General features: G+C 39.6%; 1 protein-coding gene across 1 annotated transcript in view; it reads right to left on the bottom strand.

Moving 5' to 3' along the window:
* Positions 1-25,151, bottom strand: part of Pcsk5 (proprotein convertase subtilisin/kexin type 5) — a 429,480-nt gene that overhangs the window by 86,424 nt on the left and 317,905 nt on the right. The window contains exons 21-24 of the mRNA XM_076846064.2: positions 18,581-18,683; positions 11,164-11,300; positions 5,309-5,515; positions 4,145-4,213 (exon numbers count right to left, since the gene is read on the bottom strand). Coding sequence (XP_076702179.2) covers positions 4,145-4,213; positions 5,309-5,515; positions 11,164-11,300; positions 18,581-18,683 — 516 coding nt within the window. The remainder of the gene's footprint in view (positions 1-4,144; positions 4,214-5,308; positions 5,516-11,163; positions 11,301-18,580; positions 18,684-25,151) is intronic.

The raw sequence follows: 25,151 nt of genomic DNA, 5'->3' as shown, positions 1-25,151 counted from the left end.
GAACCACATCTCCAAATTTCTCTTTGACTATTCCCTAATATTTACCTATTTCTTCTGTAAAATTAGTACATTTAACATCCTAAAATCCATGGCAGAAATTCTTTCCTCCAAGCCTTTTTTCCTGCATTATCCAAGTTGAAAGACCCTTCAGAGGATAGCTCTTTCCTCTTATCTTTATAAATTCCTTGCAAAACTCCAATGCTCATCTCAGGTCTTATCTTCCTAGAAACTGTTTGTGTTCCACCACCTCAGGGCTCAGGAGTTCCTTTTTTTCTAAATTCTTTTGGTGTATCTGTGTGTTCTTTTATTTGTCACTCAATTGACATAACTTTTTTTTTCAATTACTTAAATTTTAAAAATTCTGTATGCTTTTCCACACTATTTCATTTCAATGAACAAACATTAGTGGGTTTTCAACTCCTTTTTTTTTTTTTCTTTTCTCTTTTTTTTGTAGTGCTGTGGATAGAACCCAGGGCCTCACAAATGCTAGGCAAGGGATCAACTACTGAGCTACACCTGCATACCATCTCATTTTTAAAATTTTATTTTTGAGACAGAGTCTCAGTGAATTGCACAGGCTGGCCTTGAATTTTCAATCCATCTTCCTGCCTCAGCTTCATAAATAGCTTGAGATTACAGGTGTGTGCCACCACACCTAGCTTAATGGATTTTTTTTTTTTTATTACCCCTTTCTGAGTCAAAATAAAGGCATGGCAATCTTTATTTTTACTGACTAGGTAAGGAAGAAAAGAGGCCATATTGTAATTTGAATTAAAGTTTATAATTAAGTCAATGGTGATATAGATATGGGTCCCAAATCTTTGGTTATAACTTAAGTGTCATAAATATCACTGCATTCTCCAAATTAAAAAAACATTAGGCGGGCTGGGGATGTGGCTCAAGCGGTAGCGCGCTCGCCTGGCATGCGTGAGGCCGGGGTTCGATCCTCAACATCACATACAAACAAAGATGTTGAGTCCGCCGAAAACTAAAAAATAAATATTAAAAAAAATTCTCTCTCTCTCTCTCACTCTCTCTTAAAAAATAAAAATTAAAAAATAAAAAAAACATTAGGCAAAATTAGATAAAAAATATTAGGTAAAAAAGTTAGGTAAAATTATCCTATTTACTTTCCCCCTCAATTAGTAAAATATACAGTCTAGAATACTTAAGTTTATCTTTGTTAAAATTTTCATTCAAGACACTGATGAAAAAGACAAAGAATTTGACATCAAATACTCTTGAAACATAAGAGTATTATAAAAAATCCTGTTTGTTTACAGCTTGATAAAGAAATCTAACCCTGTAATAATAAAAACGCCCTTGTTCCATCCTAGAATATCAAATTCAATATTTTCTTCCAGACAAAACAATATTTTTTGGTTGTGGATTTAGCTTTCTCTTTTTTTGGATTGACAAATATCTAACTCCACCCTGGAATAAGATAAAATGCCCATCAATCTGGAATTTGAGTTTTTCATTATTAGTCGTAAAAGACAAATATTAATCTACAGTGCACGAAATATCTGGAAAGGAATAAAAAACCCAGGAAATATCTCAAGGTTCCCAATAACTATTTATTACATAGCGGAGATAAAATGTCTCAAAGTGGCTGATTTTACTTCTCTAATTCCTCTAGAGATGGTCTAGACTTGGTCCGCAGAAGAATCTACATTATTAAAATGGAATAAAGCTAAGTTCTCTCCAAAGGATGATGTTTTGTTTCACAAGAAGAATCACAATAAAATCAATAGTAAATTGTTTGTGTCTTTTAAGTTCATATACTTTCTTATTAATATTATGAAATACATGTTTTCTTTAAATCTTTCTAGTATTCCACAAAAAAAAAATAATCACCTATTTTTCTATATTTTTTTCTCTTCTCCTTGGACCATATACAAATTTTGATTACAGAAAACATAAAATCTAAATCCCTGGGTCTCCTAAGCCATTTATCTCTGTTTTGAATTTGGACAACTCTCAAATTCAATCCATAAAACATTCATCCAGACGTTCCTTTAGTTACAGTGAAGTTACCTCCTGATAAACTTCTTCTAAACTGAAAATGTTAAGTTATAAATGCATTTAAAGTTCCTAACCTAAACTTACCTAGCTTAGCTAAGCCCTACCTTAAACAGAAAACATACATTAGCTTATAGTTGGGCAAAATCATCCAGCACAAGGGCTATTTCATAATAAACTGTTGAATGTTGTATGTAATTTATTAAATACCTGTGTCTGAAAACACTGGCAACATAGTACGCTATACTGTGTTTGCTGTTTACCTTGTGATCACGTGACTGACTGGGCCCTGCAGTTTGCTGCTACTGCCCAGCATCATGAGAAAGTTTTGTACCACACATTGCTAGCCCAGGAAAAGAGCAAAATTCAAAATCCTAAGTTCAGTTTCTACTGAATAGGTACCACCTTCACACCAAACTAATGTTGAAATTTTATAGATCAAACCATCATAAGTCAGGGATATTTGAACAATAATTGTGCATTTATTCTATCTTGGGCATGCTGTTAAATCTTATGGGAGCTGAGCATATAAGTCACAGAGCTTATTCTCAAGTCATTTAATGTCTAGGCAGAAAGAGACATACATACCAGATATCACACCAGTCAGCTGAAAAAGTATTACCACCAATTTACAAATAAAGGGAACTTGGAAGGATCTCTCTATTGGAGAGATCAACAGAGGGTTCAGAAATATGGTCATAATTGAGTTCAACTAAGTCAATCTGAGAATATGTAAGTTCTAATACATAGAGAATATGAATCAAGAAAAAGTTTTGAATTGAAGGTATGAAATTATCAACATTTAGAATACACTTGTCACTCTCTCTAGTGATCTTTAGTTGGTTTCTAGATCTTGTCTAAACTTACATTAAGATATGATCTTGGAATTTGGTGCTATATCCCTCTTTGACATTTTGCATGCAGTCCAGTGGTGCTGTGTGCTACAAACTGTCCGCATCACTCCTCTACAGGAGCATGAGGGAAAGAGAAAGGAGACACCACTGATATGAGTGGTAGAATTACATTTGGTTTCTGTAACATGTCAGGGATTTCAACTCCACCGTCTCTAAGGACTGTCCTGGACCCAAGCAATAGAGTCATTCTATAAAGGAAAACCTCCCAATTTTTTCTTCCCACAAGCTTTGAGTTGCACACACTGGATGAGTGAGAGTAAGTTGGTATCTTTTTGCTTGAGGTTTTCATTGTCTTTCAAATCTGTCACCTTGAGAAGGGGAGAGTCTCCGCCATCTTGCAATGTGGTTGCTGAGAGAGAGCTGCCAACTAGCTAACGATCAGAGAGAAAGGTGCCACTGTTCTTTCTTTTCTTTCCACATATTTTATTGGTGTGTTATAATTGTAGATAATGATGGAATTTTTTTTGGTCACATATTCATACATGCCCACAATATAACAATAGAATTTGGCCAGTATTACTTCCTACCACTCCCTCCTCCTTCCTTCCCTGTCGTTTTCTTCTACTGATCTCCCTTTGATTTTTTTTTTTTTTTTTTTTTGTGGTGCTGGGGATTGAACCCATAATCCCAGCCCCATCCCTTTGATTTTTATTAGATCCCAGCCTCCACACCTTTATTTTTCTTTTTCCTCTCTAGCTTCCGCATATGAAAGACAATGTAGGCCCTTCTGAGGCTTATTTCACTTGACACAATAATCTCTAGTTCAATCCATTTTCCTTCAAAATGACATAATTTCATTTTTCTTTATGGCTGAATAAAACTCCTTTTCTTTATCCATTCATCCACTGATGGACATGTAGGTGGGTTCGATAGCTTGGCTATTGTGAATTGTGCTACTATAAACATGGGTATGCATAATTGGCTATAATTCCTCAGGATAAACACTGAGGAGTGGTATAGTTGGGTCATAGGGTGATACCACTGTCCTTTCTTAAACTTGATTTTCTTTAAGACCAGAGGTCTATTATCTCAAAAACATTGCCCCACGTGACCCTGTCGGTATTGAAGAAAGCCTCCTCAGGGGATGTGGCTGGGAACACCAAGAATGACAACAATGAGGAGTTCTTTCTGAAGCTGGAACAGATATGGGTGTGTTCAAAATGACAAAGCTATTTAAACTCTTTAAATAACAAAGGAAGGTGACATACCCAAGCTGCATCCCAGACATCCCTCCTCACATGGCAAGCATTCTTCATAGTCTGAGTCTTGAACTTCACCTGCACCGCAAGAGGAGTGAAAATACAACTCATTCCCACTGAGCGGAGACACATCGATCGCTATGAAAATATGGTGGCATGTAGCTTACGTAAATCATGGAGCAGTTATAAAATCCAAAGCCATCCTTGACAATATATGTGCCACACACTTTTTTATCTTCTTCTAATACTTCAATAGATTGAATCAGCTTGACTGGTACAAATACAACAAAGTAGGGCCACATGCCTGGAACTGGTTTTGAAGTGAAGCTGGTGTTCTTTCTTTCTTTATAAAAGAAATCAGCACTGCTTCTGGGGAAATGGAATTGGGTGTGTAAATCAACAGGCTCTGTCTTTCTTTTTATCTGTCCTGCCTTACATATTAAAAAAATCTTTTAAAATCTTTTACTACCTTTATTAACATTAAGCAGAAATAGAAATTCCTATCTTAATTATTCTAAAAACATCTTGGTGCTTGTTTCAGCACCAGGCCAGGCATAATTCTTACACAGAGACGGAGCAATAGTCTGTGACATTCTTACATAGAAAAGAGCCAAACCTAGAATTGCTGTTTTCTAATTTCCTTCTTCTCATATGAGATAACAAATTGGGCAATAAACAATAACAGATATGATTCACAGTCCGTTTTAATATCTTCAAGTGGTTTCAGATCAGGGAGGCTGATCCTCACTGGCTTCTCCCAGCCTTTCTAACCAGGTGCTTTGCTGTCCCCTTCTCAGAGGCACCATAGCATAACAAATTGGATTTGTTTTGACCAGGGTTTCATACTTGGTAATTGGGAAGAAGAAAACTGTTGACCAAGACTTTTGAATTCTAATTTTTTTTCCTCTAATACTTCTGCAAATGCTCCATGACTTCTGTGTGACCGGCTGTGTTTCTCTGTGCTTGGATTGAGTCTGGGGAAACCTAGGATGAAGACATGTAGGAGAAGAGGGAGGGGCAGCTACTATTGTCCTCACTGGATATATGGAAGCATTCAGTCGTCCTAAGTGCTGATTTTACTATTAGAGGGTAAGGTAAGTCTCCAGGACATACAGGGGTACAGACTGTCCTCCCATCTCCTGGTACTGGGCAGGGGAGCCAGAATAGCCTCACCTTGTCCACATTCCAGCTTCCGGCAGGAGTGGTTGGTGGGCACTAGGAAGTAGCCGCTCATGCATCTTGTGCAGACACGTGGGTTGTGGCAAAGCTCACAGTTGTCTGGGCAGGGCAGGCAGACGTGCCCCTTGGCAGAGTAGTGGCCGGCTGGACAGCTCTCTCGACACTCACCCTGATGCAGGAAGTGCTCTCGGCCATGCTTGTCTGACCAGTTAGAGGGGCAACGGAAAGAGAGAAAGTATACAAAATCAGCCATGAAGCTAATATAATGTAGAACATTTTATTAAAAAAAGAAACGACCGAGTGCTTTTGTTCCTAAGGGACCAGAAGTATAAGACTGGATTTAATGAAAAGTGCAATATCTATATCCTTGTCGTTGAAAAGTTTTCCTAGCAGGGAATCATTTTGCAATAGTTTATATATTTGAATGAACAGCAACTACTATTTGGGATGTCATTGCAAAACCACAGACCATGTGAACAACTACAATTCAAAATGTGCTTCACTTTCCCAAGGGCTTTTTTGGTATCTGTGGAATCTCTTAGACCTGGGGGGTGTACAGAGATCCCATAGGAATAAACACATGCTTAATGATGGACTTGCTTTATATAAGTTCACACTTTTAAAGTGATTTGGAAGTATTATCAAAATCACGTGCTTGTGTTAATTAAGGTCTGAATTTTTGCAAAGACATCATAATGATGGCCTCAATGAAGCAGTAAATCAAGCACACCTCTTTGCTCCTTTACATGCATTCCTGAGGGTTCCTGACTTGTGTCTACTTTGGGCTCTGTAAGGAAAGAATGGGCAATACCCACAGAATGACAGACTATGTTAGAGGATGTAGAAAAATCTAATCAGTTACAAAGCATTACAATTAGCTACAAACAATTATAATCAGGTGCAAATAAAAATACAACACTAACAGTAGAGATGAACCTAGAGGTCTTCTCCCAGGCTTCTAGAGTTTTTATTCTGAGTATGTTCAGGGTTTACATCTTCTCTGAATCAGATTTCACATATGGCCCTTCCTTGGAAAAGCAGCCAATCTGTGTTACACAGAATAACCAACCAGGTTCTAGTGATCACTCATCAAATAATCTAACACATGGAAATCCAAAACCATTCACCTTTAAGATGCAAGGCTGCCAAATTTGTACATAAATATAGCACTAACCTCCCTATTGCAAGCAGAAATTGACAGTGATTGTAATATCAGATTGAACCATACATAATTGCTGACATTTGACTATTTTTATCTGTAGATGGGTATTGGGATATTGCAAATATGAATCTACTCACTCACCCATTCATTCATCATTAACAAATATGTATTTAGAACTTCTGTATGCCAGGCTGCCCTTAAGCCTTTGAACCACTTTCAAGTGATTTGCCCTAATATTTATTATTTAAGCAGTGCCCTAGTTTAAATATACTTTTACAAATGCATTGTTGAATTATGGACTCTCAAGCCATCTCTGCTCATTGTAATTTTATACCTGAAATCTGGTGCTTCCTGTGGGACCAAGGGGAAAAAAGGAGAAATCCTTAGAGGTGGTGCAAAAAAGTATCAATTGTTTTCAAGTTAGACTTAGAACCTTATTTTGCAGGTGAAGGAGAGTACTTGAGAGTGTGTACTGTGCATCCGGTGACAACACACCTACAGACCAATGTAATGAAGCATGACACTCTGATCTGGTGGAACCTGGTATCTCAAGAGATCACTAGAGTGTCAATCTTACAAGTTATGATCCCAGGAACTTCATGAAACCCCACCAAACTCCGTTTCCACCCTGACTCCTTCACAAATGGTCTTGCTCTTCAGAACACCACAGCTTCTCGGATGTAGGATGGGAAGATGTGGGGGACAGCAGTAAGGAACCTACCTCTCGTCTGTCCTGCAGTTGGTCTACATTCATCCCTATGCCTTCCTGAGACATCAACTCAGGATCCAGAGTTTTAGGGGCAGCCTGGCATCCAGGAAGTTCTAACTACATATTTGTTGAATGATTGAATGAATGAGACAGTGAATTCATATTTGGCAGTGTTCAATTTCTTCCATATAGCCAATTGAATCAATCACCATAAAATTAAAAATTAACATCAATGAGCTCAGATATTATAGTAAATGTTCTTCAATTTCATATTTTTTATTTGGACATGGTTTTATTATTTGGACCCATTTGGGTGTTAAAATATGGGTTTTAAGGACAGAGATTGGAAGAACCTCAGTTTTTAAAACATACAGACCCTACAAAGAGAGCTCACTTAGATGCCTTGACCATGGTCAACTCTCCCCATGGGCTTGCTCCAGGATTATGTAACGATTTAGTCACACTTCTAAAGCCCAAGCAGTATGCCAGCTTGCTTAGTTATGGATAATTACAAATATTCAGCAATTTAAAAACCATGCTTAATATTTGGCTACTTGCCCAGGGTCTCCAAATATGAATTATTATAATAGTATGTAGCTGATTCCAGCAATAGAAGGGCTCACATATTTTCTAGCTTCAAAACCTTTCATGGGATGTTGTGAGGTAAGAGTTAAAATACAAAGAAACTCTGAAAGAGGTTCAGCTTGGCATTCAGGTGTTTCAAAGGGTAAATATCTGTTTACCAGAGAATCTCTTAACAGCTGGTTTTGTTATACGAGAAGGTAGACTAGTGTGAAGACATTGAAGTCTGTAGGAGGGAAGAAAGGTTGAGGGTTTCGGACATGAGGAAAAAGTATTGTCAGAAAAGATGAAAGAAAAGCTGAAAATAAACTTTATGAAGTTTACTTCAACATTTTGCTTACTGTAATTGGTTTAATTTATCTCTGAGTCTCATTTGGTAGAGGATGAACTGGAGGAGAATTTAGAGTGAATTTTCACCAACATAACTGGACATCTGCATTTCCATAAGGATTCATACCAAAGGCTTAATGAAGTTGCAATTCAATAAGAGATTAAATCTCTACAAGTTGGTGAGAGAGGCTTGTGTGGCTAGAGGGAACTCCCCCAGACATAGAAATTTCAGCTTTTTTTTTTTTTTTTTTTTTTTTTTTTTGGTACTGAGGATTGAACCCAGGGACACTGGACCCCTGAGCCACACCCACAGTCCTATTTTGTATTTTATTTAGAGACAGGGTCTCACTGAGTTGATTAGTGCCTCGCTGATGCTGAGGCTGGCTTTGAACTTGCAATCCTCCTGTCTCAGCCTCCCAAGTCGTTGGGATTACAGGCATGTGCCACTGAACCTGGCTGGATTTTCAGCTTTTTATTAAAGCTGATAATATGGATAGATATGGAACCTCTTCAGTTGAATTATCTACCTTTAGTATTGTCTCACCAAGGTCTCTGATATCCTTTCTGTGCTAACAATCCTCGGACTAGGGACACCAAGCTCTGAGTAGGAAGAGAACATGGCTTGCTAAGCAATACCCTTCTCTGCTGACTAGAGCTGCAAGTGATGTTTCTTCTCCGACCTGTGGTAGGCTTCCTACCATTGATGTGCTCTTTGTATGATATTTTCTTGTTTTGTATTACAGAGAGACAACATCCTTGTTAGATAGTAAACTCCTTGAAGCTGAGTATCATGTTGTCTTTTGCTATATTTTTCCCAGCTCTCAACATGCAGGGACTTGGACATGGGAGAGACACAATAAATGTTGAAGATACTGGGTTAAACACAGCCTTTCAAATAGTAAATACAGAATATAAGTCAAAACCTTTTAATGTGTAGATTGGTCCAAGTAGCTAAAAGATGCTTAAAAGACTAGACATTTGTTTAACATCTAAACTTCTAATTTTGCGCTTTGTATAGATATTTATTGGTTTATTTGATGTTAAGATGATTTTAGATGCCCATTTATCTATCTCTCTCTCTCTCTCTCTCTCTCTCTCTCTCTCTCTCTTTCTCTTCTTTTCTTTTTCTTTTTGCTACTGGTCCTTGAACTCAGGGCGCTTAACCACTGAGCCATATCCACAGCCCTTTTCTTATTTTTTATTTTCAGACAGGGTCTCACTAAGTTGCTTAGGGCCTCACTAAGTTGCAAAGGCTGGCTTTAAACTTGTGATCCTCCTGCCTTGGTTTCTCAAGCTGCTGGTATTACATGCATGCACCACTGTGCCTGGCTCTTTTTCTTTTTAACAAATAACTAGAGACTGAAAAAAGTGAATTGATTGGTTTAGTGTCTTCAAGTTAGTAACAAAACTGGGACAAGAACCCATTTTTTCTGACTGCTGGCCTTAATGTTCTTTCCGCTTAACCTTTCATTCATTCAGTTATTTATTGCATACCTTCCACATGTTGGAGGCTGGGTTCATGCTCAAAATACAGCAGAAAATAAGACAGCGAACCATTCATTGCTTTTATGGGGCATAGAGTTTTATGGATCAGATAGACATGCAATGTGAAGAGGCTGGTGAACAGGAAGCAGAGGACTCCAGGGTGTGCCTGTGAAGGGGTCCTCCTGGGCAAGCAGGGAGGCTCTCCCTGCAGGAATGGTGTTGAAATGGTGGAATAGCAGGGAGTCACCATACAATGAGTGGGAACACCTCAAGTGAAGTCTCACAGGCTAGAGAAACTCAAATGCCCAGAGGAGTAAATGGGTTAAAACAATAACGACAACAATAACAAGGATAGAAATGAAAATAAGAAAAGCTAATATCATTGAGTTCTTCCTATGTCTTGCTCTGCTCTAAATGCTTTGTTATTTCATCTCATTCAATCTCATTTAACTTTCATAAGTATGGAAGAGGTAACTGTTAACACTGTGTTATAAATGAGGAAGTAAACGGCATGTGACAGTCTAGAGATAAAAATGACATAGATGTGTATTTTTTACATAGGAAGGCACAAAGCAATACTTTTAATTTATTCAAAGAATGTCTTATCTCCTGTATCCCTGCGAATCCATGACATTCTCAATTTGTTCTTCATTTTTCTTGGTTTTATTGTAAGTGAGAATAAAGATAAAATAATTCTCTTTCACCAGAAAAGTGATGGAAGTATGATGATGATAACTGACAGTCTCAGTACCAGTGAGACACTCAGAAATGGTGGAAATTGTGGAGAAATTGAGAGCAGCTTTTTTAAGGCTCCGGGAAACTCTTTGAGAGATGTAGAACCAGTGTAGTCAGATCTTCCAAGTTTTCAAGAGAAAAGAAGAAAAAAAAAAAAACAAAAAACTGTGTTTTCATTTGAAATTTCTCAAATTTTAAATTTGGCTCACATATTAAAAGTATTATGTGGGCCAAATGAAATATGAATCTGGCTCACATGAGGTCAAACTAGAGGACAGACAGACATGTGAGATGAGGCTAGAGGGATCAAAGGTCAAACTGCAGAGGACCTTTGAGACCAGGAGAAGGGAGTTCAAACTGGGACACAAAAGGTCACATTTGTCATGAGTTGAATGATTTCCTTGCTTCTGCAGGGCTCTGACAGCATCTTAATGGCACAGCTCAGCTCAGAGAAGACCCTGACACAGCCTCAATATGCTATCTCGTTGAGAGATCAAATATCCTCCTTAATTCTCTAGCTTTTTACCTTTGCCTCAACATACCTCTGCTTCCCTATCTTATATCTGACATCCAGTTGATATGTCCTTTCTCCTTCTCTGGAGAAAGCCTGATCTTAGTTTTTCTCTCCCATCCCCTCCGGGGCAATGAGTCAGCATCCATCATAATGGGAACAATGTTTTCACATTCTGACAACAAGAAGAGATTTCAGGGTTGTACAGGCTCTTTAAGGAAGAGTTGTCAAGTTTTAACCCTCAACCCCAGGGATGAGGCTTCTATGTCAGACCAAAGGAGGCGGGCTGGAATAGGGCAGGGATGAGGTAGGGCAGGATGTAGCGGCTCCCTCACCTGCTCCACACGAGGTGCAGTTGGAAGGTCCACTTCCTTGGCAGGCTCGGCAGGTGTGGTGGCATGGATGGCATTGGCTCTTAAACTCAAATTTCCACAAGGGACAACTCAAAATGCAGTGGCCATCATCAAAAACCCTAGAGGAAAAGCAGACTTTTAGAATGTATCAGGGTGACTTCCCAGAAAGGCCCCAAGTATCGGAACATGTGGTATTCATGTTTCGCTGCACAGATTGGATTTCATTGTTCCAGAAACAAGAGGGATGCCTGGGACTGATCATCTTAGAACATGCGAAATATTAGTCATGTACCCATCCTTGGTCTGAGACTTGGGTCCAACGGCAGGCATGCCAGGAGCTGGCTGGGGATCTGATCCTGTATTTGGTTCCAAATAAACTAGCTTGTACCCACAGGGATTAAACCCATACTGTAGGCTTTGGCCAAATCCAGTCAGCAGTCAGATGGAGGTCTCTGAACTTTCAAGATGCTAAATGGACCTCTGAATGCAGAGGTCTTAGAGAAAATATTCTTCCTTTAGTTAACACCCTACCCACACTGGGCAAGGGAAATGTCAGCTCCAAGGGCTCTTGAAGGGTAGAATAAATGCTACTTATAAACTTGGCCTGTGTATATTGTAAATAATTAATGAATTCTGATTCCGAACATCATTTTTTGAAAGTATTTTCTGATATATGGGATCCTACAGTCTCTGTTTTCTGACCATGCTTGTGAACATCCACAACGGCTTTGCATGTTGACTTCTAATATCTTTGGTTTTATATACATATAATATATACATCATGTCATTGTTTTTCATGCTTTTGTGTCATTTTTCTTGACAAAGTAGTCATAAGAGCAAATGTGATTAAGTCAATTGTATTCAAGAATTTTGCTAAGAAAAATACAAGATGTTGATCAAATAAATGTTAGAGTCAGGTAGGTAATGGGAATAGATGAAGTGAGCTGGAATCTCCACCTCCAGAGTTTTTAATTTAGGAGGTCTTGGGGGAAGAAACTGAGAATTTGCACCTCTGACAAGTTCCCAGGTAATGCTAACACCACTGGTTCAGAGAGCATAATTTTGTTTTAAACCTTTGATTATTTATTTATGTAGCTTTTTTGATTAACATGTATTAATTATACTATTAATTTGATATAGTGAGATTTTCAACACATGCCTATAGCATGTACTGATCAAGTCAGAATAATTAACCTCTCCAACTCCTTATTATTTCTTTTTGTAGAGTCTTCAAGCTCCTCTCCTCTAGATTTTCATATATATATAAGTATATAATATATTATGGTGAAGTGTAGTCACACACTGTGTTGAGGAACACCAGAAGTTATTCTTTCTATTTGTGTTTGTTACCATAAATGTCCTTTATCCACCAAACCCCCAACTTTCCCAGACTCTAGAAATTACTATTCTACATTCATATAAATTTCTCCTAGCTTCCTCATATGAATGAAAACATGCAATATTTGTCTTTTCATGTCTGACTTATTTCACTTAACATAATATCCTCTAGTTACATTCATTTTACTACAAATGACAGGACTTTATTCTTCTTTATGGTTGAACGGCACTATATATAGCACTTTTTTTTTTAAGTCCATTCACCTGTTGATGAGTACCTAGATTGATTCCATATCTTAGCCATTGTGAGTAGTGCTATAATGATTATGAGCATGCAGGCCTCTCTTTGGTATGCTGATTCCATTTCTTTGGGCTATACACAGATAGTGGGGTTGCTGGCTCATGTAAGAGAATACTTTGAAAATCAATCCTCAATGACTGGAATTTGCTGAGTGATTTCCAAGTAATACAGGTGATGCCAGATTGGAGTCTATTAAAGCTTCCTTAGAGTGCACCTACTGTGTCCATCTGGAGGTTAACAGAGTACACAGTGTGTGCATGGCCCTAAGGGCACAGTGCTGCCATCCAGGCTTGGGGGAGCTGACTGGGCCTGTACAGAAAAGGGAAGGTTTCCTTCTCTCTCTACCACTTCCTCCACTCAGGCCAGACAGCACACAAAAGGCCAGGTGTCGACCTTGAGCAACTTGGTCCTGGGGTGGCACTTGTCTAAACCCTGCTATTTCCAGACCTGGAACCAACCTTGAATGGCAGAATGGACCACTTTGATCCAAGGGTTGGAAGAAATTAGCCTGGGGCTCTGCAACTTAAGTGATCTTCTGTCTTGTTCATTCCCATATCTTGACCATCTGCATCACTTACATCAATTTACTGGGATTTAAGCCAGTGACTTAACAAAAGGTCACTTGCTCCTGGTTGCCCAGGCCTTTTGATTTGGGGACCAAACAATCCTTTTGACGCAGAGAAGTGTGTGGAGTCCCAACCCTAAACAGACACCCACATCTGGCTGTCTTGTCAAAGCCCATCCTCTGCACCATGGAGCAAACTGAGGTGCCTGTTGTCTGAGCTCAGATGTTAAACTGGTGGTTCTGATGCCCAACAGGAATATCCCAGCCCCACTCTGGCTCTGATTTGTGATTTAGGAGATGTTTTTCCCAAGGAATTATTTGGATGGGACTAGTTAAAAAATGATAGCAACAACAAAACCAACAACATCCCTATAAGAAAATCTGCAGAAGAGCTTTCTGAGGATTTGAAAAATCCTCCATGTTTTGCTGAAAAGGAAAAAAAAAAGGGCAAATGAAATCTAGGGGTTCATTTTCATGCAAAAATGAAAATTTTCATGCTAAATCTTTTCAGTTCAGAAGGATGTGAAACACATCATTCTTGTGTCCTTTTTAGGAAGAGATGATAGCTTGGTTTTGGGGAAGTCATTTCTCTTGGGAGAGGTAATTTGATTTAATAGGGACCATTTAAACCTCACCAGACAGAGGAGGAAGCAGAAGGCACAACCTTCCCTTTTTATTAGGAAAGGGGACTTCTGATTTGATTTTAAGAAACTTTCAAGCACATAATTGTGTGTCAAGCCACCCCCTCCTGCTGCACCCTGAGGAAAGCAAAAGCAACATACCCAATGTTTGTGAAAGCATGATTCTTTCTAAAGATAAAGATAAGGAAATTAGACATGCTTAAGTGAAGGCAATGAATTATATCACTGTCCTTCACTCTCCATCCTGCTCAAGAAAAATTGCTCAGAAACTTGAAGAGAAGTCCCATTTCAAATAGCCACAGTTGTCTACAGAAAAGTAGACAAAGTAGAAAGTTCTCACTTTGCTCTATAAAAGAAGAAAATGTGTTTGATGAAACTTTTCTTTAGTATCAAGGTATGTCTGGGACCACCAGTTATCCAATGCATGAAATCCATTCTGATAAGCTGATGTCTACAGAAGAACTTCTCCTCCCTACTTATGAATGATCTTGACCTTCTCATAGACAGGACCTGTCCCAGGTCCAACAGATCTAATAGCAAGGAGGAAAGAAGGTGGAACCAAGAGCTAATGAGCTGGGACAGATGATCTCAGCATTGGAGCTGAGTATTCCAGAAACCCCCAGGTTGTGTGCCTGTGTGCGCGTGTGATGTGAACTGTAACAGTGGAGATGGCAAATCAGAATTTGTGCTGATTGTTGACTTGGCCTAATTAAAGCCATGACAAAGGCACTTAATGTGACTTCTTGGTGCTTTAATGGTCTAACGGAATGAAATTTGAGAAAGAAATTTTTTTTTCTTCTGCATTCATTGAAGCAGATCAAATAAAAATATTTAAGGCTGGATAAGAACAGAGGTAACTTTCAAATGTTTTTAGTTTATTCATTTCTCTATGCCTCCTTCAGGAATGGGCTTAGAAATGAACATGGGCCATATAGGGCCACAGCATTTCAGATGTTTGCATGGTAAATACAGTGGCAAAGGGGGCACTTGATTCCTTCAAGTTTTCAGTTGTCTTCAAGGAATTAAACCCAAAGGTTTATAGACATGCAAAGGGAAACTACAGGGTGCAGAAACGACTTCCCTAATTGAATTTCCTGTAAAACCACGTTAGGGTTAAATTCTTTTAGTTAAATTCTTTTGTTTATTAAAATTTTATTATAGAGTAATTTAAACATATATAAAGGCGCGCGCGCACACACACACATACATACACTATATAAAAGTAAACCTCTTACCAGCCAATACATTCATCACTCAGTACAAATGCTTCAACAGTCATCAAGGCCTGGCCAATCTTATTTCATCTCTCTTTTCACCAATTTACTTCCCTTGCATGTGGTTTTGAAGCAAACCTTCAAGACAAATGTTAACATTCCTCTCCCAGATGAAAACTCTTTGAAGATTATCTTTATTTACCAGTACTAGAGCTATCCAAAGGCTTCAGAACAAGAAGAAACTCATAACAACTATCTTGGTTATTTTGTTTGTCACCCCTCGCTCCCAACACAGATCTGTTTTCTGCATTTCTCTGTCCTTTGTCCTAGAAGTGAGCCCACCCCATACAGCATCCCAAGCTCAATTATCCTCACAGATAAGCTGTATTTCTCGTTGGCCTCATTCACTGGAGATCTGAGGTTCAAAGGAGAGAGATTGAGGATATTTATTCCCTACCGGTAACTCTACTTTCTTCTTCCACAGCTGGGCAGACGCTGTGTTCTCTATAGTTTCAGTTTTTCTAGGGTGTCCCTTCTTCTACCTGTGCAACTCTTGTGTCAGATATAGGGTGTTAAAGTTTCACCACTATTGCTTGTCCCTGAGTACTTTCCCTTCCTTTACCTGTGACCTAAAGGGCAGGGAGGCTCACAACAGGATCCCTGGACTCTTCATTTATCTCAGAGTTGGATATAAAGCAGCAGGTTATTTTTGTTGTTTCTTTTTGCAGTACTGGATTAAATCCAGGGGCTTGTACCTTGGATTGTACCACTGAGCTACATCTCCACCTCTTTTTATTTTTTATTTTGAGATAGGATTTCATAAAGTTGCTGAGACTAGCCTCAAATTTGTGATCCTCCTGCTTCAGCCTCCTGAGTTGCAGGGATTACGAGTGTACAACCTCATGCGCAGCTAAGCAGGTGCCTTTTGACCAGTCTTTAATGGACCTGATTTCATTTTATATGGTTTTAATGTGCCCTCAAAAGTTATGTGTTGGAAACTGAATTAACAATGCAACAGTGTTAGGAAGTGGGGTCTAAGAAGCAATAATTATAGGTTGCAAGGAATCTGGCCCCACGCAAGAATTAATGCTGTCGTCATGGGGGTGGGATAGTTAGGAAAGAAAATCTGTCTTCCCCTTACTCTCTCATTCTTGCCCTCTTTTCCTTCTACCACCTGTTATGGCATGACCCAGCAGCAAAGCCTTTACCAGGTGCTGGTGCCATGAACTTGGACTTCCTAGCCTCCAGAATAGTCAGCCAAACTTCTGTTCATAATTACCCAGCCCCAAGTACTCTGTTGCAGCAGGACAAAGTGAATGAGGACTACTCTTCAGAAAACACTTTGAAAACACTTAAAGAAAACACTTTCTGTTCTTTCCAGAACACACAAGCCAACATCACCATTTTCCAAGATGTTTGCTTTCTTTTTCACCTTCTCAGCCTCCTTCAAGGAAAATAAGAAAAGGAGTCAGGTAGCTCATTGCCATGCTATGGTGCCCTTCCTTGGACATGTTTAACTGACATCAAAGAAGAGAAATGGGGGTGGGGGATGGCATGCTCAGAGGGATGAGAAGAAAATTGTTCCTGGGGGAAAAAGATTTTCTTAAGAAGATATCCTGGTTCAAGGTCCATGCACTTGCTTTTATTTCTTCAAAAGCTGAATCACAGGATACTTCACAAATGGAACTACTGAAGTAACCCAGCATGTTTACCTCTGATCTAGTCCCAGTGGACTCAGATTCTTAAAATGACCATGTATGGTAGATTTTTTTTTCTCACTTCTCGGTGAGCCAGGGATAATCAGCACTGTGCACTGGATGATGGGCAGTCTTATCAAGCAATGCTAAAATGTTCGTCCAGTTCAAAAGATGTCCAAACATGCAATGGGATTTGTTGCTGGCGTGGTCAGGAGTAAGAAGAGAAAGAGAACCTCATCTTGATAATATTATCTTAAAGTATGCTCTGAAATTGCTTTGAAGAAAATGCAATGTTTAGAAGTCTAGTTTTCTTAAAGAGATACTTGAAAATGTCCTAATGGTTATCATTGAGAATTCTTTTTTTTGATTTTGTAATTTTTTTATGATATTGGGGATTTAACCACTGAGCTACATCCTTAGTCTTTTTTATTTTTTGATTTTGAGACCGTTCATGTTAAGTTGCCCAGGTTGGCCTCCAACTTGAAATCCTTCTGCCTCAGACTCCAGAGTCACTGGGATTATAGGAATGTGCCACAGCACCTAGCTATCACTGAGAATTCTTAAAACTGTTATTTTATCTTTGTCTTTCTCCTTCCTTCTCCTCTTCCTTCTTTTTTCTTTATTCATTGTTTTCCTTTTTTGCTTCCTCTTTCTGAGGGAGATATTTGAAGAGCCAAACAAACCTAAGATATTGATTATTGATTATAGATTCAATAAAGCACACACCTTTGACTACTGTGGGGAAATAGCGGGGCACCTATACCACAGCTCCTGCTCTCAAAGATGTTACAGTCATGAAGACTAATCAGGAGAATATGACTGGTTTAGGGAGCATCCATTCTAGAGACACAAAGCACTTTCCAGTGGAACAGCCCCTTCCTGCTGGTCTGGGAAGACACCCTGCTTCCTCCACAGTCATCTGGCAATGACAGGCTATTCATTCCAACATGGCACCCAACAACCACCAAGTGCTGGGATCAGAGGAGCACCGACCAAAACCACAGCAGTCTCCAACTCTCTTTGTTAGAATGCCACTCACATGCTTGGTAGGCCCTCATTCACTCAATTATCAAACATGTATTAGGTGCCTGTTGTTTTCCTAGCACTCTGACTGGAACTGGAGATACAAAAGGGAGGATCTCAAGGAGCAAACGGTTTAACACAGAGATGTAAGCAAATGCCTTCAACAGGTGCCTGGTGGGAAGCTTATATAGAGCAAAGAGGCATAGACAGAGAAGGTTAATTCTACTCAAAAGGGTCTGAAATGCTGAGGCATTTCATCGGACAGTTCACTCTTGAATTGACTCTAGAAATGAGTAGATATTTGGCCAGAAGATGGAAGTGATGGTTGAGGGATGAAATTCCAGCCATGAAAGATGGCTCTGAAGCCACCATCTTCATCAATGAAGAAGCCTTCGAAGTTCCCCGGGGAACTGGTCCTTGCACAGGGTATTGGGCATCATGGAGAAAGGATAGTACAGATGTGGGTTGTGGCCAGACCAAGTAAAATATCTGCGTCATGGGAAGAAGTTTGGTTCTACTTCCCACAGATCCTTGAGGTGCTGCTGATCTGGTTAGCACCTCCTTTCCCCACCCTGCATCCTGTGACCTTCTACCCCCAGAAGATACCGAAGGCAACTCACCTTGTGAGGGGGCAACTGGTGCAGTCCTCCTGGGTTGGCCCCCGGCACTTGGCACACGAAGCATCGCAGACTTGGCAGCCACCATGTTCATCGATATATTCTCCTGGAGGAATAAAACCTAGTTGTTTACTTCATTACTACATGGCAAGTCTGCCTGGGATGTCCATCCAAAAACAGCCAGATTTATATGTGTTTGCCTGAAAGCAATGAAGATAATACAGAGAGAAAGGCCCTGAATGACTGCAGTGGCCAGTCCTAAATCTTGACCTCACAATTATAATTGCTCCTTTCCCAGTGTCCTCAGAAGTTGGAACCTTAAAAAATTAATGAGACAACGACATGATTTTGGATCTAGTCACCATTTGTTATAGATATTATGCACAAGGGAGGCCAAGGGGATGTTCTCCACCAGACCCCCTTCCTGAGCTTCTGTTGAATTTCCCACTTCAGGTCCTTAGAAATCTCAGGTATAGCAGTGCTTCAAGTAAAGCAATATACAAGATCCAGTCACATCCTGTCAAACCACCCTGGAAAAGGACGGATTATAGTTACTGGTCAAGAATGGCAGTTGAGTCTTGGTGGAAATTTGGCAGATAGGAGCTATGTTTTACCCCCAAAAGGAGTAACAATGAAGAGAGAGCCAGAGAATTCTTCCTTTCATTGGAAAGTTTATCTTTACCAAGGAAAAACATATATGAGGCCCTGCCACAGAAGGGAATCTAGCCTCACAAATTTCTTTTGAACATTTAGAAAATTACTCCAGTGGCACAGGTGGTGGAGAGGCCAGCCTCATCAAAACTGAGCCTTTACTTATTGAGTTCAACCTCCCATCCACACCATACTCGTTCTCCCCTGCCGTTGTCTGAGGGAAAAAAAAATCAACAGGCTTCTCCAGTCAAATCCAAAGAGTCACTTTTTTTTTTTTTTTCCAGTTTGAAAACAGAGCATACTCAGAAAACACAGTTGCAGATTTTGGCATGGTCATAATCTTTACTCAGTCCCACACCATCTCCAATTTTGACAGCCCTGTAGGCATTGAACATTGTCAGTTTGGGGTCCAGCTGGTGTGGTGTGGTAGGACAGCCCACCCAGGGTTTAATCTAGCTGTGTCACAGATACTTAAGATTTGCTGCCTGATTTGCATTGAGAAAAGCCCTGGAGAGTTAGACTCAACCTCCAAGGGATGGAGGGAAATCCATCCCCCTGCCTTTTATCCATGGCTCTACTGAAGTGTACAGTTAGAAAAGGAAGACCTTAGGTTATGGTTTAGATATGCGGTGTCCCCCAAAAGCTCATATGTGAGGCAATGCAAGAAATTTCAGAGGTGAAGTAATTAGATTATGAGAGTTATAACCCCATCAGTGAATTAATCCCCTTGAATGCATTAACTGGGTAGTAACTATAGGCAGGTAGGATATGTCGGGGGGAAGTGGGTCACGGAGGGTGTGCCCTTGGGTACATATTTTGTCCCTGGTGAGTAGAGCTCTCTCTCTGCTTCCTAATTGCCATGTCCTGCACGCCCTTCTGCTATGACGTTCTGCCTCATCTTGGGCCCAGAGCTGTGGATTTGGCCGTCTAGAGACTGAGACTTCTGAAACCATGAGCCAAAATAAACTTTTCCTTCTCTATTGTTTTGGTTGGGTCTTTTGGTCCCAGCAACTAAAAGCTAGTTAAAACACTGTAATATACATAAATCTTCTACTTGCTGGAACTAAACCACAAAGGTAGAAATGAAGAGATTGCTTTGCTGAGTTTGCCCAAACATAGCAGAAAAAGCCCTTCACATAAACTTATCCCATTGGTTTGCTAACTGAAGGTGAAAAGGACATGTTTACAGTGATGCAAACATCTAATACAGTATACCCTTCTCCCTCTTCTCTCTTTCCTCCTCTCCCTTCCCATCCACCTCACTCTCCTCCCTTTCTTCCTCTTCCTCCTTCTTCTTCTGGACTGGGAATTAAACCCAGGGCACTCTACCACTGAGCTACATCCCCAGCTCTTTTTAATTTTTAATTTTGAGGCAGGGTCTCACTAAGTTGAAGAGGCTGGCCTTCAATTTGAGATTCTCCTGCCTCAGCCTCCTAAATAGCTTGGGTTACATGTATGTGCCACCAAACCCAGCTCTCCTAAGTCTTCTAATTGTTACAATGTAGTCCAAGAATCTGATAGATAGCTTTTAGAATGAGATTGTAGTTCTTAGGAATAAAGACTTAGGCTCCAAAGAGTAAGTACCTATCAGGAACAAAGAACATCGTAATGCAAGTTGGTTACTGCCCAAGGTGCCTGCCTGCTCAAATGATCCAGTGCAACTGAACTCTGGCCCATGTTTCCCTCACCATGACATGAATTTTGGGGTTGGCTGCCTCCGCCTCTATGGAGGACACCTTTTAATGACTTACATAACATGTTGAATGGACTAGTTGCCTTCTTGGTGATTAGCAGTTCCAAGGAGGAAAAAGCTGAGATTTCTGTCTAGTAGGCATGGAGATTTCAGGTCAAGACTGTTTTGCCTAATATAAGCCTCAATATATGCCGTCTTCTTTTACTTGTTCAGGCTCCCCAACCCCACCTCCTATTTATTGCCCCTTCTTTAATCTCTTCCACTGTTTCTGTAGGAGGCACAGCCAACTGATCAGTCCAGGAATGAGCAAAATTAAGAGCAGAAAATCCAGGGTAGACCTGGAGTAAGAAGAACTAGATCTTGCCTACAGGGGCCAACACATAATAATTTGTTTACAAAGTTAGAGTTGCTTATGCATCTTTCAGAAGAAAGATGCTGAATGACACAGGAATGGGAGAAGGTCACAGAGACTTTAAAGCCCGAAAGTATATCCCAGGGAAATATGGGCTCATAGAGAGCACAGAGTCCATTCATTCATTCTGTGGATGATTTTGAACATCTACATGCCTGCCAGGTACTAGGTGAGACTTAGAGACATATAAATTCAAAAGGCGCTGCTCTTAAGTTTTCAAAGATTTTGAGAAGAATTTTTGAGTTGTGGTTTTAAAAAATTTTCGAGAAGGATGATTTATAAGGAACTTGTTATAATCCAAATGCTAACCTTCTCACACAGTCTAAGGACTAAGAATGGCAAGGATACACTTGGAACACTGCTAGACTTTTGTAGGCCTAGAGGTAGAGATGATGACTTCACGTTGCATTAGTGTCTACAGGAACTACACAGTGTTTTGATCCTTCCAGCTCCTCCTGTTCATCCCCATTATTCCCCATGATGTAGCAGATGCAGTTCTAGGATGGAATTTAAATGAAAAACACTTTATTCTGCTAAATCAAAAGCTGTGTGGATGGTTCTGAGAGCTGTACCATCCACACCCAAAGCCTTTTTTATGATCACAGATGAAGCATTGCTAGGTCATGTAAGGGTTATCAAGAAATTACTGTGAAAATTTTAAATTCTCTTTTTACCTCCTCATTGGCTTCATAAGCCATAAGGTGACATTAATACCTTGGCTGTGTATTTTCTTGGAATCCAAGAAATGCTCAACTATAATGTCCTTTATTGGCACTCACAAAGTTCCTCCTTGGATATAATGACCATTAAGAATTGCCCATCTGCAAAATTTAGAATAGACCCTGCAAACACAACCTTTCTTCCCCCATATTTTTATTGGTACATTATAATTATAAGTAATGATAGGGTTTGTTGCTGTATATTTGTGCATGCACATGATATAACAGTATAATTTTGCCAATATCAATTTTCACTATTTTCCCTGTTACTCTCCTCTCTCTGGTTCTTTTCCTATACGGGTTTCCCTTCCATTCTCATGGGACCCTGCCCCTCTGCCATGACCACCTTTTTTTTTTTTTCTTTTCTTTCTACCTTTCACCTATTAGAGAAAACATTTGACTTTTAATCTTCTAAATTTGGCATATTTTGCTTAATATAATCGTCTCCAGTTCCATCCATTTTCCTGCAAATAGCATAATTTCATTCTTCTTTGTGACTGAATAAAAGTGTGAAAGTGTTTCTTCCTTTTGTTTTCCTCCACATCCTCTCCAGCATTTATTACTATTTGTATACTTGATGACTGTCATTCTAACTGGAATGAGAAGAAATCTGTGTAGTTTTTTTATTTGTTTGTTTGTTTGTTAGTGGTTTTGATTTGTGTTTCCCTAATTGCTGAAGACATTGAATATTTTTTCATATATTTCAAATATGAGCCCCTTTTGCCCCACCAGGATTCTGCATTGTCTTGGGTGGCTCCCATGACTGCATGGCCACCCTTTAAGTCACTTCTTTTTTTGTGCGGGGGTGGTACCAGGGATTGAACTCAGGGGCACTCAAGCACTGAGCCACATACCCAGTCCTATTTTGTATTTCATCTAGAGACAGGGTCTCACTGAGTTGCTTAGTGCCTCACTTTTGCAGAGGCTGGCTTTGAATTCCAGATGTCCTGCCTCAGCCTCCCGAGCTGCTAGGATTAGAGGTGTGCACTACTGCGCTTGGCTTAATTCACCTCTTTAGAGCTCTCCACTGCATTCTTAGGTTCAACTATCCCCAAATACTTGTCCTACAGTTCTTTCTCATTTCCTCCTAATTTGCTGGTACACTGAGTTTTCTCAGCTTTCTTTTTCTCAAAGTCAAAATTTCCCTCTTTCTTCTTTCTCCTTGACTGTTCACTTATCTCCTGTCTGTGAAGAAGTTGACTCTCTCCTGCCCATCCTCAACTGTCCATCTAACAATATTCATCTTCTTCCCTCAGGACATTTCTTCTCCAATCCCTCTCTTTAGTCTCTTCTTCACATGTTCCATTATTGTCAAATCTATAAAATTGGCACCCTAATTTAGAACCTTCCCAAGCCCTGACCCTCCCTGATAATTGACCCTTAAAACTTGTCTTTCCTCCTGCTACTTGGAAACAAAATGAAGACTTCTTGACCTTGGAGCTTACATAAGAGAGTCAGCAAAGGACAGCTAAATGGTTCCTCTCTCTCCAGTCTACATGCCTCTCTACTTTAGAGCAAGCTCTGGCTTTAGAACAGATGAGAATAGCCGGACCTGCCCCTATTCTCCTATTTATGTAGACATCCAATTAGTCACATAAACAACTGGTCCAGTCCTCATGGGCACAAGTTTTCCACTGTGCATTTGGAACAGAGGAAGTCAGATTCCAAGGACATAGGGAAGTTGCTTTTTTTTTTTTTGGTTGTTGGAACAGCAGATTCTTGTCATCTGTCTTCATTGCACAATGAAGTTGAATGTTTATGACAGGCGTGATATACAAAATTCTTAGAAAAAGTCACTTTTACCAAAGACCTCAGAAGCCCGTGTTTTGTTCTCCACCTCATCCCACAAGCTCTTCTTTCTGGCATCTTCATCTGTTATTATGATGTCCAACTCATCTTTGTCCTGGGATCAAAAATTTTCCATTCTCCTTTCAGTTCCTTTTTCATCCGGTCCTATAATATTTCTAAGGACACTGAGGAAGTAGGATCACACAGGGAGGAATGCTACTTGAAAATTGAAGACACAGCTTAACAATTACAATTAATACTTCTAAATTAAAAATATGTACAAGGAAGTGGCTTGCTCTGCTGTTCCATCTCTTGATAACATTGCAGAATGTTATCGACAAGTCTGGGTTATGAATCAACCCCACAAACTGGCCAGCATAGATGGATGCGTGTTACACACATCACCCCAGTTACCAAGCATGACTGAGATGTCATGATATTCTTCAGGTTTTATATGGCCAGAAAGGTTTTATTTCTCCTGAAGAGATGCATGCTGTCTTTTATGCCTCATAATACTTCTTTTCTGATTAGAGCCAAATTATTATAGAATTTTATACAAATGAATATATGCCCTAATAAGTTAACAAATGCATAAGTAGATAGATTATGATGTGAGTTTAGGACAACCATTTTGCCAGGTAACTAGTAAGAAAGAGTGGGAGAAACAGTTGATGCGAATTCAGCTGCTGGTTCCTTGATCTGGTTATGTCATTGAGCAACCTTGGGTACTGAATTATCTGTAGATCTCTGTGTGAGGACTACTTATGTGCCTTATCACACAGGTGCCAGGAATCATAGTGTGACTCACATTATTTAATTAATACTTGTGTCTACAACCCAAGTATTAATTAGATAATACTATCTCTTTGCATGAAGACCACTACATGGCTTTCCTCCTACGATACCACTTTATGTAGACAATTTTTTGTGAAAAAATGCATACATTTATTATTTTCCACTAGTTATAATAAATGCTGAGCAACAATCTCAACTAATTATATGCTAATGAAATAAGTCAGTTTTTAAAGCCTCGTTAAGTGTGAAGTTTTATAGCAAGTCTCAAAATGTGAGGCCATCAACCAAAACTGTATCATTTTTATTTTAGAGTCTATACAATTATTCAGGCTTTTAAAAAAGGAAACTCTGACACATGGTGAACCTCAAAGACATTATGTTAAGTGAAATATGCCAATCACAAAAGGACAAATATTTCATGAGGTCCCTAGAGTAGCAAGGACAAAGCAAAATGGTGGTTTCCAGGGATTAGGGAGAGGAGGGAAATGGGAGATTATTGTTTTCTGGGCACAGAGT

Source organism: Callospermophilus lateralis, chromosome 2, assembly GCF_048772815.1.
Source record: "Callospermophilus lateralis isolate mCalLat2 chromosome 2, mCalLat2.hap1, whole genome shotgun sequence".
Taxonomy (NCBI): domain Eukaryota; kingdom Metazoa; phylum Chordata; class Mammalia; order Rodentia; family Sciuridae; genus Callospermophilus; species Callospermophilus lateralis.
The sequence above is the reverse complement of the archived record's forward strand: the minus strand, read 5'-3'. Positions and strand labels throughout refer to the sequence as shown.